At 35.7% G+C, this 13,061-nt stretch overlaps 2 protein-coding genes across 3 annotated transcripts in view; one reads left to right on the forward strand and one right to left on the reverse strand.

The window, feature by feature from the left end:
* The first annotated feature begins 493 nt into the window (after positions 1 to 493).
* On the forward strand, positions 494 to 8,427 carry LOC148852612 (cytochrome b-c1 complex subunit 8-like). The gene is made up of 2 exons (XM_088943648.1): positions 494 to 771; positions 8,199 to 8,427. The coding sequence occupies exons 1-2, from the start codon at positions 602 to 604 to the stop codon at positions 8,245 to 8,247; spliced, it is 219 nt and encodes a 72-aa protein (XP_088799774.1). The 5' UTR covers positions 494 to 601; the 3' UTR covers positions 8,248 to 8,427.
* Positions 8,428 to 11,951: 3,524 nt separating this feature from the next.
* LOC148852613 (O-fucosyltransferase family protein) overlaps positions 11,952 to 13,061 on the reverse strand; it is a 52,459-nt gene continuing 51,349 nt past the window's right edge. For both annotated transcript variants that reach the window (XR_016099691.1, XM_088947028.1), the window contains exon 10: positions 11,952 to 12,352. Coding sequence is in view for 1 of the 2 variants with exons in the window: in XM_088947028.1 (XP_088803154.1) it covers positions 12,184 to 12,352 (169 nt within the window). In the remaining variant the exon portion in view is untranslated. The remainder of the gene's footprint in view (positions 12,353 to 13,061) is intronic.

Here is a 13,061-nt window from a genome sequence, read left to right on the forward strand (position 1 = left end):
ATTTACATACAAAAAAATAAGAATCATAACAATTGTTTATTATTATGCATAAAAAATAAAAATATTATTACACAATAATAAAAAATATTTATTATATATATGCATATATGTGTGTGTATATATATATCAGGCTCAATTAGACTCGTGAGCCTCATAGGCTGAGTTTCACTTGGCTCAAGCTCGACTTGGCTCGACTTGACTCAAAGCTTGATTTAAACTTAATCAAATCGAACTTTTTATGAGTCGAGCTCGAATGGCTCTGAAAATCTGGATACGTTTCCACCCCTAATCTGCACATTTATTCATTAGGGTAATATTGGATCCACCCTGATTCGGATCAGACTCAATCCATTGACCACTTCCCAAGTCCCAAGATGATAGTAGGCTGGTCAAACCAAACCCAGAGTTCTGGATCCTTCCGGTTTCAGGCCACCGGGTTGGTTCAAAAAAATGGCGTTTTTTAATGTGGTCCGAAACCACGGAGAAGTAGCTACATTGTTTTAGGCTTTTATAGCCCTTGGGGAAGAAAGAGAGAGATAAGGGTGGTTTGGGTTACGGCGGAGACCGGAGAGAGACCAATTCGCACGCTCGCAAGCCGACGATGGGGAAGACTCCGGTGCGCATGAAGGCGGTTGTGTACTCACTTTCCCCTTTCCAGCAGAAGGTGATGCCTGGGCTTTGGAAGGATTTACCCGACAAGATTCACAAGAAGATCTCTGAAAACTGGGTCAGCGCCGTTCTCTTGCTTACTCCTCTCGTCGGCACATACACGTTCGTATCTTTTACTCCCTTTATTCTTTCTTTTTCTCTCTCAAATTGGATTCTGTGGATACCCAGAATTAAACTAGGGTTCTTGTGCTTATTGATAACTATATATATACATTTGATTGGCAACATTAAGCGTTCAAAATTATTCTTTTTTTGGTTTTACATGGTAGGTGTTCCTTCAGAAGGTGGTTATTATGTCTTATGTTTCTGTTAGTCGTTTGGATCTGTCTCGTTGAGATTTTGTTGAATACCGAGAATCAAATTAGGGTTCTTGTACCTTTTAATAAAACGTTCTATTAGGAATTGGGTTTTTGTAATTCTTTTAACTTCTTTGGTTTTACTGGGTTGGTGTTCGTTCCTAAAGTGGTTATTATGCTTTTTGTTTATGTTAATCACTTAGTTGTTTGGATCTGCTCACTTCATTTGAAACTGGGAGAGTTTTTGTAGATAAGGCATATACAGTTAAATTTATATAGTTCCACCTTTGGGTCTATCTGTTGTTTGGTCCCTTGTTTTTTGGATTTTTATGCATCTCAAATTTTATTCAATTTTGCTTTTCTATGCTTGTGTTTAAGAGTACTACTGTCTGAGGAGGATTGGGTGACGCTGTTGCTTACTTCATTAGAGGAAAAATTGTATGTGGGGGGTGGGTCCTGACAATCCAGTCAAGTTCAACTTCCACCCATATGTTTTTGTTGATATGATCTGCTTTGTGGGCTAATCTACAAAATGCTCTATGCATACTGGGATTACACGTGCCTCCTTCTCCAGATAACAAAGAAATTAATAAATTATAATCTAATATCAAGTTTCTCGGGATTACTTTTAGCTCATATCTATTACTCTCCCTATAAGGATATAAGAAAGGCTTTCATTTTGATGGATTTTGATAGAAACACATGGGAAAAGAAAAAGAAGATATGGTATTGGGAGCGTGTATGTGAACGTCCATAAAGAAGAAAGGAACAGAATAAATTCAAACTGTGAAATTTCAACTCAATGATTTACGAATCTAGATGTGTTATTCTCAACAATTTTTAGGGGACCAAGTATTCATCTCTCGTTTTACACATTTGGGACTTCATATTACAATGTGTAAATTTCAGTTGATTCTTTTTCAGGTAAGACTCTCACTGGTTGTCAGTACAATTCTTTCCATTACCATTTTCCGTATTCTACCTACATGGGATCAGCAATTCGTGTGCTGTTTTTCCACTCCTCTCTAAAACCCATATCTATAAATGTATAAGAAAAAGCTGTATCTGTATGTGTCTGGAGATTTAAGACATAAGACATAGACTTAAGTTGCCTAGTCTTTAGTTATGGAAGGTATTTTGATCTTTGTATGATATATGATTATGTTCTACTTGTTTTTGTACTGTAAAAAAATGTTTTTAGAGAAAGTGTGGTTTTTTCAAATGTGTCATTTTTAGTTTTGGCTAATGGGATAGTTTTTTGTAGATCTATTCCCCCTAAGATTGGAGCTTTTAGATGGAAGGTTTATCATGAAAAGATTTAACACCTGTTATTTGCTTCTAGAAAGGAGGCTTCTACCATGCTTATCCCCCTCTTGGTGGGTCATTTGCAAAGCTAATGGTGAAACCTGCTATCACTTACTAATCTTCTATCCATTTGTTTATATATTTGGGATTGGTTTTTCTCTCTATTTGATTGCAAGTGGATGTTGCCATTTTGTGTACCAAATCTTTTTGCTCCCTGAACTTTTTGTGGCCAAAGAAAATGGAGAAAATTATGTGGAGTTGCATTAGAGCTGTATCTATTTAAGCTATGTTTGGGAAATAAGTGGTTGGTCAACTCAAATAAATACTTATTAGTGCTTGGGAGGTCTTTTTCAAACTGCTTATACATATAAGTACTTATTTGTGCTGAAGTGTTAGGTGAGCTTCTTATCCTATAAGTACTTATTTCTGTGAAAATGACAATTATATCCCTAACTTAACATAACCATATGTTGGATATTTTAGATATTATATTGACACACTTGGATGAAAACAATAAGGTGAAATCGCCCTGGTTGCCAAAGCTGTAAGCAATCCAAAAAATGGGAGATCTGATATGAGTGACATGAGAAATATGGAAAAATGAAAAAAAACAAAAAAAGGCAAGAAGATGGATGAGATCGAACCTGTATGGGGGAGAAACCACCCAGTTGCCACTGCCTGCAAGTATGGAGGTGATTTGGGAGAGAAACAATAGGGTTTCTATTGTTTTGAGAAGACAGGCAATTTTGGAACTAAGCAAAGTATTGGGGACACTCTTGTCCTAGTAAATTCAAAAAAGTACTTAAAGAAGCCACTCAAGTCTTATTTTTTTTAAGTAACTTATTTAAAAAATAAGCACTTATTTGCCAAATGTGTTTAATCACTTAAATGGGCTTTTTGTGTAGTCCCAGCACTTAAATAAGTGCTCCCAAAGACCAGCTGGGAAGAAATAAATGCAAGGATATTCCACGAAAAGGAAAGAAGCAAAGTTCTAATAGAATGTATCATAAGCAAGTGTGGTCTGTTGCCTAAAAATGATGAAAATCTTTTCCCTTCTGCCACAGAAGACATCAAGAGAAAATGGAAAGAATAGAAATATCAATCTTAAAAATGGATAAGATACATAGAGATTGGACAGCACCAGAAAAAAGATTTTGTTAATTGAATTTTGATTGGAGAAACATGAGGAAACCAGGAGCCGATCAAAATAAAAAAAAAATGGGGAATCCAGGATATTCTGTAATAGGTGGAATATTTTGAAATGAGGAGAGCCATTTTTGTGGCAATAATCTCAGGACCAATTGGCATAGGAGACTTGTTAAGGGCTGAAATTATGGCAGTTATGGAAGGGGTGAAAATGGTTAAGATGATGAATATAAGAAAGTTGATTATGAAGGTATTCAAAACTCGGGGTAGCATGGCTAAAGAATGATGATGATGATAATGGTCCATGGTCTTTCTGAAATTAATTCAGGAAGTTTAAGTGGCTAACTAGGGAGATGGAAGTAAGATCTCAATGGGTGCAAAGGTCAGTTAATAGCATGCCTGATGCTTTAACAAAGCAAATGACAGGGAGAGATCAAATGTTTTGGGCACAACTGTAAAAGGGAAATGAAAAGAAAAAGAGGGAGAGGTCTGTCAATGATTGTATATCCCTGCCTAATAAAATTGATGGTTATTGATCAGGAGATCAGGAAAAAAATGTTGTAAGTAGACATCCTGTACAGCATTATCTATATAGTACTATGCATTAGCGGAGGGGTGGGGTGGTGGTGGTTTGATTATAATGAGTGGGAGCAAGGTTCAAAATATCGATACAGGACAATATGCCTGCTGGTTGGGGCATATTGGCCTGTATTGATGTTCACTTTTATTTTTTTTAGTTTTTTTTTTAAACTGGTTCAGAGGGATCAGTTTAAGGCCCATGTACCCCCTGAACCAGACCCTGAAAACCCACTGTAGGGGTGTATCGGTAGGCCACCGATACAATACGTAGCGGCTGATATGGCTCGATACATAATGATATTTTGAACCTTGAATGGGAGGCTGCAATTAGTACCTAGATTTGATTTATATGCACCAAATACATAATTTCTTTTTTTTTTGGCTTAATCGGGCTACACAACGAGGGGCAGCCATCCCCCATCCCCTTAAACCTCCCAACCATGGTAGCAGCAAGATTTGATCCTAGGTCTCTGCCACTAGGGCTGTTCACGACCAGGTTGGGTCGGTTTACTGGTGTTTTTCCAACCGACCCAACCTGGTCGGTTTACCTAGAAATGAAACTGAAACCGACCCAGTACCAAGTAAAACCGACCTGGGTGGTTTGAATCAATTTGGGTCAGTTTGGTGAATGATTCTCTTGGTGTGAATGGTAAAGGAGTCAAGTCTAAGTAAGCAAAGGCTGGATGCTTGGAAATTAAAAATGATTTGATGGATTAAAACTGATATTTTATATATCAGAAATTTTATATGTAATATATATCTAAGTAGGTTTGGGTCGGTTCGGTTTCGGTTTTCATGACCATCGGTTTATGTTTTTTTGTAACCCGAAACCGACCGGTGCTGAAGAAAAACCGGCCAACTTGGGTTGGATCGGACCGGGTTGGTCGGTTTGGTTGGTTTGGGTCTTGTTATTGAACAGCCCTATCTGCCACACCGAGTCAGAGATCCTACCAACTGAGCCACCATCATTTCAGCCTGTATAACTGTTTGATATAAACTTCTTGGCTTTTGGTACAATTAAGGACATTCATTTTTTGATTGGTAAGTAAGAGCATTCATTTGCAACTAACTTAGTAGATAAAACATTCATTTTACAATTTATGTGTTTGTTGTTAGAATATGATCCTAGTGAAACTCCAGCAGGATTTGATCCCAGTGCAGTTTTCAAGAAGCTAGTCTGTGACGTTTTATTTAAAAAATGTGGTTAATGATTCCCTCCCTCCATTAAATGTTCACTCAATATTTACAAATCTAGATGTCCAGTTTCATAGAGCTCCGTTTTCTTTTAAATATATGATTCACTTGTACCTGGTTTAGACTTTTAGTGAAAAGATCTACCCACCGACTTTCAGACTGTAAAAAGATATTAGAACCAACTCCATCTAGTAGTTTCTTCTTCACAAAGTGGCAGTCTACTTTTATAGGTTTGGTTCTTTTGTGAAAGGTTAGGTTTGAAGCATAGGAGCTGGACAAAATACCAATTTCTTTAAGATTTTGTAGCTTGACTAGATGAGATGTAATGCATGCCATTAACCTTTATTTAGCTTTTGCGCTGCTTCTTGCTTTTCCACATAATAAGGTTTCCTTCTATGAAGATCCAGTGGTAGATCTTCTGTCACCAAAAGAACCAGCCCTATTGCATTTGTATAGCACTCCACATCCAGATGATCATTGCCTTGCGCAATAAACAATGGCATAGATTACCCTTCAAGTACCAAATTATCTTGATTACCACCTCTTATTATGAAACTTGAAGGCTCTATGTAAATTAACTGGAAACACTAATTACGAACGAGATATCTGGTCTGGTGATTGTCAAATAATTTAACATGCCAACAAGTCTTCTATACCTTTTGAGGTCATCATAGAGCTCACCTTGATTAACACTCAACTTGGTGTTGGGATCCATTGGAAATTGTTTGACACCCAAGAACCTAGTTTCTTCAGTTGTGTGTATATGTATATAGTGCGCCCAAATCCTTGGTTTGAAATTAGTGTTGTAGAAGTTGCTTGACTTCCTCTATCCCTTGTTAATTGTTATAGATCATATGATATTTTTGAATAAGGTAAAGTAAATTTTATTAAAGAACAAAAAAAACTAACCTAAACAACCAAAAACATCCAAAAAAACCTAGATCTATTCCCACTGGAATACCAATCTAGGCCCAGAAAACTGACCAAATATACCCGAACAAAACACTCCTAAAACCGAACATCAGAGGTCTAAAGTGAAAGAAACAAGCCAAAAACTGGATAGGGTAATCACGGCTCACCCTTCCACTGCCTCTCCTCATCTACCCCTCCTTGTGCTAAGAGATCCCTTGGAAAAGGTCTTAGATGCTACCAAGTAATAGAAATCAGAGATATTTTTGGATTTTCTGCAACCTAGGAGCTAACCCAGACTATTGAAAGAGCAACTAGAAAAAGCATTGTTCAAGTCTGAACTAGAATTAAAATCCAAAGGCGAGCAAAGGGAACTGGGTTAGAGCACTTCTCTTGGCATTTTAAACCACTTTTGCACTTGCCTTTTCGAGGCTGGGCTGGGCTGGGCTACAAATGGTAACCACTAGCTGGATCCGTATTGATCCAATCTGCAAAAGGCACCAAGGAAATTGCCGAAGCTCATTATCTTATCCAAATGCTACTCCGAACTATTAGGATCCAGTGAGCTGCAACCTACAGGAGACTTGTCACAATCCACAATTTATATATAATATAATATGAAATACTAAATACATCTATATATTATATATTTGCAGGGCAGGCCTAAAGGCCATGGCCTTGAAATTTCTGGACTGGGCTATGGTTGATCACCCCTATCTGGATCCTATTCGATCTAGTCAAATTTGCATCACCTTAACCAGGTTGACTTGGAGTTCAAATTCCGAAGAATGGATACCATTTGCAGCCCAATTAGCTAGAGGTTGCATATTTCATAAAGGGAGCCATGATGGACATGTGCTGCTATGTATTTGCATCAATTGTACAGTGTACTTTTACATTAATGGTCAGGAATCTTTTTGATTTTGATTGGCTGTTCGAACTAAATTCTTACCATTGACAACTTAATTGCCAAAAGTATGGATTTGAGAAATGTTTGTGTGCTCTGCTCCTCTTCCTTGGAATCTTGCCACCACCCAATCATGCACTGCAAGTATCCCTCTTCTATTTGGTCAGGAATCTTTTTGATGTCAGCTGGCTGTTTGAACAAATTTCTAACCATTGACAACTTAATTGCCAAAAGTATGGATTTGAGAAATTTTTGTTTGCTTTTGCTCCTCTTCCTTGGAATCTTGCTAGCACCCAATCATGCACTGCAAGTTTCCCTTTTCTATTTGATGGCATTTCATCAATTTATTTGGACAAGAGTAACTCATCCAAATTACCTGGTTAGTTTAATCAACTCCTGACCAACAAGGGGCTTCAAAGAGAAATGGAGAATCCTGTGGAATTTAACCCTGTTTGCTATCTGTTTGCAAATTTAGAAAGAGAGGAGCTACATTATTTTTTAAGGGAAGCAATGAAAGCTCTCAGATTGCCAAAATTGAAAACTGTCGTCTTCTCTTGGGCATCAATTCTGAAAGAACTCCATGGTCTTCCCTTTTTATGATTGATCATCCTTTTTCTCACTTCTGTAATGATTGGGGGAATATAGTCTTCTATTTTTATTGGGGCTGTTGCTTTCTGTGGTGCCTTCCTCTGTTTATCCTTAATAAATTTCCATTACTTGTCAAGAAAAAAGTAATAATAATAAAGTAGAAGCATGGTCGCACAATAGCAAATATTAAAAATTACATGGAGAACCAACTCATGCTATTCAGTTTATGCTTGTCATCTTATTATTCTTTGAAGGCATTTTGTGCACGTTTATGACCTACTTAAAGAGGACAGATACCATTGCATATTGAGTAGGTTGGAGTTATTCCCTGGCATCGGCATCTTCAAGGTTAACATGTGTACTTAAAATGTCAGTGTTAAGTGTGCAAGGACTAAATGAAATTGTTGTCCTTTGATTAGTCATATGCATGTAAGATCTCCTTGTATATGTTTCTGTTTTACAAAATATTAATTCATACATCTATTTCAATTCATTGATCCGGGAGAAGTTTGTATAAGGCCATGTTGGTTTTTCTCCCATATACCTTGATGTAATTAATGCACCCAAAAGACTTCAGAGATCTGATTATACTTGGTTGGGTGCAGGTATGTGCAGCACTACCAGGAGAAGGAGAAGTTGGAACATAGGTACTAAGGCCAAAGAAATTCAGCATTTTAAGTTCAATCACCCATACATATCATATGGGCTCCTAAAAGGGTTTTGTCTTGAACTTTAATGAGATTAATTGTTGAACTGTTCATCTGGAGTTGATATGACCGCAAACTAGGTTATGGTCGATCTACCTTCCAATAAATTCATGGTTTTCTTGTCTAATTCGTTATTGTTATTTTTTATGTTATAAAATACATATGGAACGAGGCTATACATTTTATGGTAGAGACAATGGCATTCTCATATTCTGTTATAGTCAATTGGTTATTAGGTAAGTTACAACTTGTTTTAAACTCACCAACAGAGAGGCTATGACAGCTACGTTTTTTACACGTTTAATGAATGGAAACAAATCATGTTCCTAAATTTTGCGGTGTTTCAGAAAATCTATATGATCGTGAAATATTTGGTTGGAGGATTCAAATACAGATATTCTCTATTCAGAAAATTAGAAATACCATTTACCTACAATTGGTACTCACGTCACGTTTTGGAAATCATTTACCACAGCCATTCATGCAACCAAAGTTTCAATATTGAAAGAGCAATTTTTAAGAAATCATTTGTTTTCATTCAGTTTACATGCATGCAAATGGGGCCTCATTCTGTGTTCAAGTCTCCAAGGTAATTGAATGACTAGGCCTAAAAAGCAAAGGTAATTGGATAGCTAATGCAGCATATATGAGCTTAGGCTAAAGCCCCATCTCTTTTACAGACTTGAGGCTATGACTCCATACCTGTAGGGTAGTGATCAGATTTGATGATTGAGCAGATGTCAGTTTGCTTTATACGAATGTGATGATCCTGTGTTGTAAATTTTCATGATAATAAAATTGCGTGGGTGGTTCTTGTGCTACTTGTTGGTTTGTGTTGGTTCAATTAGGGAGAAAAACAGCTTAGAAAAAGGTGCCATTGTGGACCATTTTTGGTGTCGAAGTTCCAGATTTTTGTACGAGTGATAATTTACAAACCAATTAGGTCTCTTTCTAGTTGGTTTACACGTTATGCTTGTCATACAGGGTTGCCCTTGAATTGGTCGTGGTGGTGGTCGTGCTATGCATAATGCACATGGAAAGTTGGGAAACCAAGGTGCATCAAATGGATTATATTCAAATTCAAGCTATGGGGCTTAGACTATCAATCTAAACGATAATGCCTAGTTGACCTAGCTTAGTATTGCAGAATGTGTGTGTTTTAATGATGCAGCTTCCTAACTTCTAAGCTATGGGATTTAGACTATCAATCTAAACGATAATCAATTTGATTAAACAGAATAAGAAACCTGGACATTAAGGTACATTTTAATGAGAACAAATCTGATGGTTTGATTGGGATATTAAAATCTAAACCTAATGTCACACAGTCTGTTGGGAAGGTAATTTTAAAAGACATCAGGTCATGCTTTGGATATGACTACGTTAAGGAAACTCAAATAAATATAAAAATACATTAAGAACAAACTAAATCTAGGTCTTAGATGACTAAATAAACTATAGAAATATATAACACATGCTTTAATAACTTGTGTGAAGTATGAAGTACCAAAACATCCGGCATGTGGTAAGTGGCATGTATAACTTAGTTCATACCAATATAATTATTATTAATACTGATATAAATTTTAATAAGTAATTCTTTGTTAGCTTTGTTGATGAACATAAATCAAAGGAAGAAAATGTATGCTAAAACCTATAACTCACATAATTAAGACAAATAATATTTTCACTTAATCTTGGAATCTTTTTGTTTCTAGCTTTTTGTAACATAAAAGCTGATGGTCAATTATTGATAGGAAAGAAACTTTGGGAGTTAATAAGAGAAAATAGGAATTGACTTAGGAGAGTTAATAGTTGTAATTAGTGGAAATTAATGGTATGAATATGATTAAAAATTTACTACTATTAAAAGTGCGGAGTGGAAATTTTGTTTAATTAAAATATCCCAATTTTTTATTACTCATAAAAATATAATTTGAACAATCACTTTTCTCTTTATTCAAATTCCTCTCATTAAGTTTTATAATTAAGGAATTAACACATTCATTGAATCTTATTCTTGACTAGAATACATATTTGTGAATTTGGTCTCTCTCTCTAATTGTGAGGGCACAAAATGTAATTTGAACTATTATATTTCTCATCATTTAATTCCCTTTCATTAATTCTTATATTTAGGGTGTTAACTCTCTTTTATTGAATCCTATATTAATTAATCATACTAAATAAAAATAAATGTAATAAAGAATAATTGTTTTATTGATGATAGAAATAAAATACAAAATTAAAACCAACACAAAAAGTAGAAAACACAAATGGGCGGATCCTTACAACATAATTAAATACCAATACAAACTTTTTGAGTGGCAAGTCAACAACTCATACTTTTTGTGTCAAATGGATGAACCCTTACATCATAATTAAATATCAATAAAAATAAAAAAGATGAAAAAACAAAAGAATAAAAAATACAAACAAAAATTATAGAAAGCATTTAGGCACCTCTCAAATATTGTATTCATCATACTAAACAAAAATAAGCGTAACAAATAAGAATATTTTTTATAAATAGAAATATAAAAAAATGTAAAAAATTTTGAATACATATTATTTACTATCATCATCATCATCATCATAGAAAACTTACCACATACAAAGCACGTACACACTTACTAGTGAAAAACAAGAACACAAGTGAACCAAGAGTCCCAGTTTTGTATCAGCAATATGAACCAATATGGCTAACATGGGAGGAACAAAATAGTGTACTAGCCATTCACCCATGCCGCATGCTGGTAAGCTCTAAAACTTATCGGAGTCCTGAAATACCTGCATTTGATACTTTTTGACCCATCAAGAACCCAAACAGAGGAATGGCAATGGGGATCCCCATCCCTGCCCCATACCCTGACAGGACTAAAACTCCCAGCCTCCATCCTTGCAAGAAATAGGGATCCCTGAATTTGTTCCAGCCTGTCCTAACAATCTTACCAAGTTTGAAGTTTTTCGGGCATATCGTATTGTATCTTTTGGTCCGCGATGCACCTGTTTACAAGTGTTTTTGAAAATCCATTTTTTTAAATAATATATATATATATATATATATATATATATATATATATATATAATAGTATGTTTAGAACTGAATCTTGAAAAAACTAAAAAAATAATAATACACAAAGGTGTAATGATATTTTGAACTATGATTCTTACATGCAAAGCCGTTTTCTGAGGCCCGGATCAGATTGCCATCTCGCAGTGATTTGTTACAATAGCACGTTACACAACAGTACGAGCAGCAGATCTAGGCTTTGCTCAGCCAGGTGGGTAAAGCCTCATTCTAGCATCAACTGCTTTCTAGATTATTGACTGTGGTAATGAACTCACACTAAAGGACTAGCATTATTAATTTACAAAATGGAGTCACCACGGTGGGTATGGCCTGACTGTCTGAGCAATGTAATAAAAAAGCCTGCATTGAAACAAACTCAAGGCACTGAAGAATTCAAATGTCTCCAACTGATCGTTGCGCAACAATAACATCAGTGAACTGAAGGATTAATAGGATCTTGATATAGTAAATTTTGTTTTTTCTAGAATTCCAGGGATGAAAAGTAGTCAGATGGACTAAGGCCTTCACCTTGCATAATGATGCCAACGTGGAAAAACAGAGATACTTCAGACACAACATTGAAGGCAATTTGTGAAGTTGACATTAGAAAGAATTTGTATAATTCATAATGAGTCACGTGTCATATACAAAGAATGGACTATCTAATTACAATAGTCACAGTGGTAATGAACCTACTAAAGACCTTGACAACCCTCCCAAAACTTACATGGGAAAAAATAATAATTTCACAACCAATCAGATGATGAATAACTTACATGTATCAGTAAAACAGGGTATATATTTTCCAAGTTATATAATGATTGGCGTGCTTCTATCTGATTTTCCTGGTTCTACTTGTTTACACATGCAATCTGGTATGGGGAAGGTGTAGAGTGAGCTACTAGGTTTTTTCATTTCAATGCCCTTTAAATCGCTGTGATGAAGCATTTCTTGCATCTGGCGCTTGAAATACTCCCACCTGCAATAACTTTTTCTTTCATAAAATGCTTGAAATTGTACAAGAACTCACATTAATAACAAAAAAACGGGGGAAGTAAACACTAATACACTAGAGATTAATAATATGGTAATAGCAAGATGCAATACCCTTTCCAAATATGACTGATCACAATTAGAGAGGATACAGAAAAAACGAAGTGTTACAGTGATAAAAATTGTTGTAGGAACGCAAATATATGTACAATTTTATCTTTGAACATAACAAGTTGATAATGATATGAATAAGCAGGATAAAAGTATATTTTTCCTTCATCATTGGTTCGCCTAGCAATAGGGGCCATTACTTGGTATAATGGCAAGCATCAGCATGCAGATTAAAGTCTGAGAGCAGCCCACCATGTGCCCAAAATTAAAAATAATAATAATAAAAAGAAATAAACTCAAAGGTCAGGATCATATCCAGCCTATGCCTAGGATGGCCAGGATATCATTTTCGATACCTCACAGATAGAAATCATTCAACTGTGCTTGGCTAAATGAACTCAGTGCAATTGGAGATGGATGCCCTGTTATAGATTAGATTTGGAAGTTTGTTGATATGCCAAAGGTAAGGAAACAGTTGGATGTAGGTGGGCTTTTCCAATTACTTGGGAAGCAAAATCTACAAAATGGGTTTCTAAGCCGAAAGTCCAAAAAAAAAAGCTTGTTGGTATGTATGTGCCTTTTAC

Source organism: Nelumbo lutea, chromosome 5, assembly GCF_056320005.1.
Source record: "Nelumbo lutea isolate HS-2025 chromosome 5, American lotus-T2T, whole genome shotgun sequence".
NCBI classification, from domain to species: domain Eukaryota; kingdom Viridiplantae; phylum Streptophyta; class Magnoliopsida; order Proteales; family Nelumbonaceae; genus Nelumbo; species Nelumbo lutea.

Excerpts from the sequence above, each read along its gene's own strand:
- LOC148852612 (XM_088943648.1), top strand. The coding sequence starts at position 602 with ATGGGGAAGACTCCGGTGCGCATGAAGGCGGTTGTGTACTCACTTTCC. Across the intron at positions 772-8,198 it reads CCTCTCGTCGGCACATACAC|GTATGTGCAGCACTACCAGG; the intron begins GTTCGTATCTTT and ends GGTTGGGTGCAG.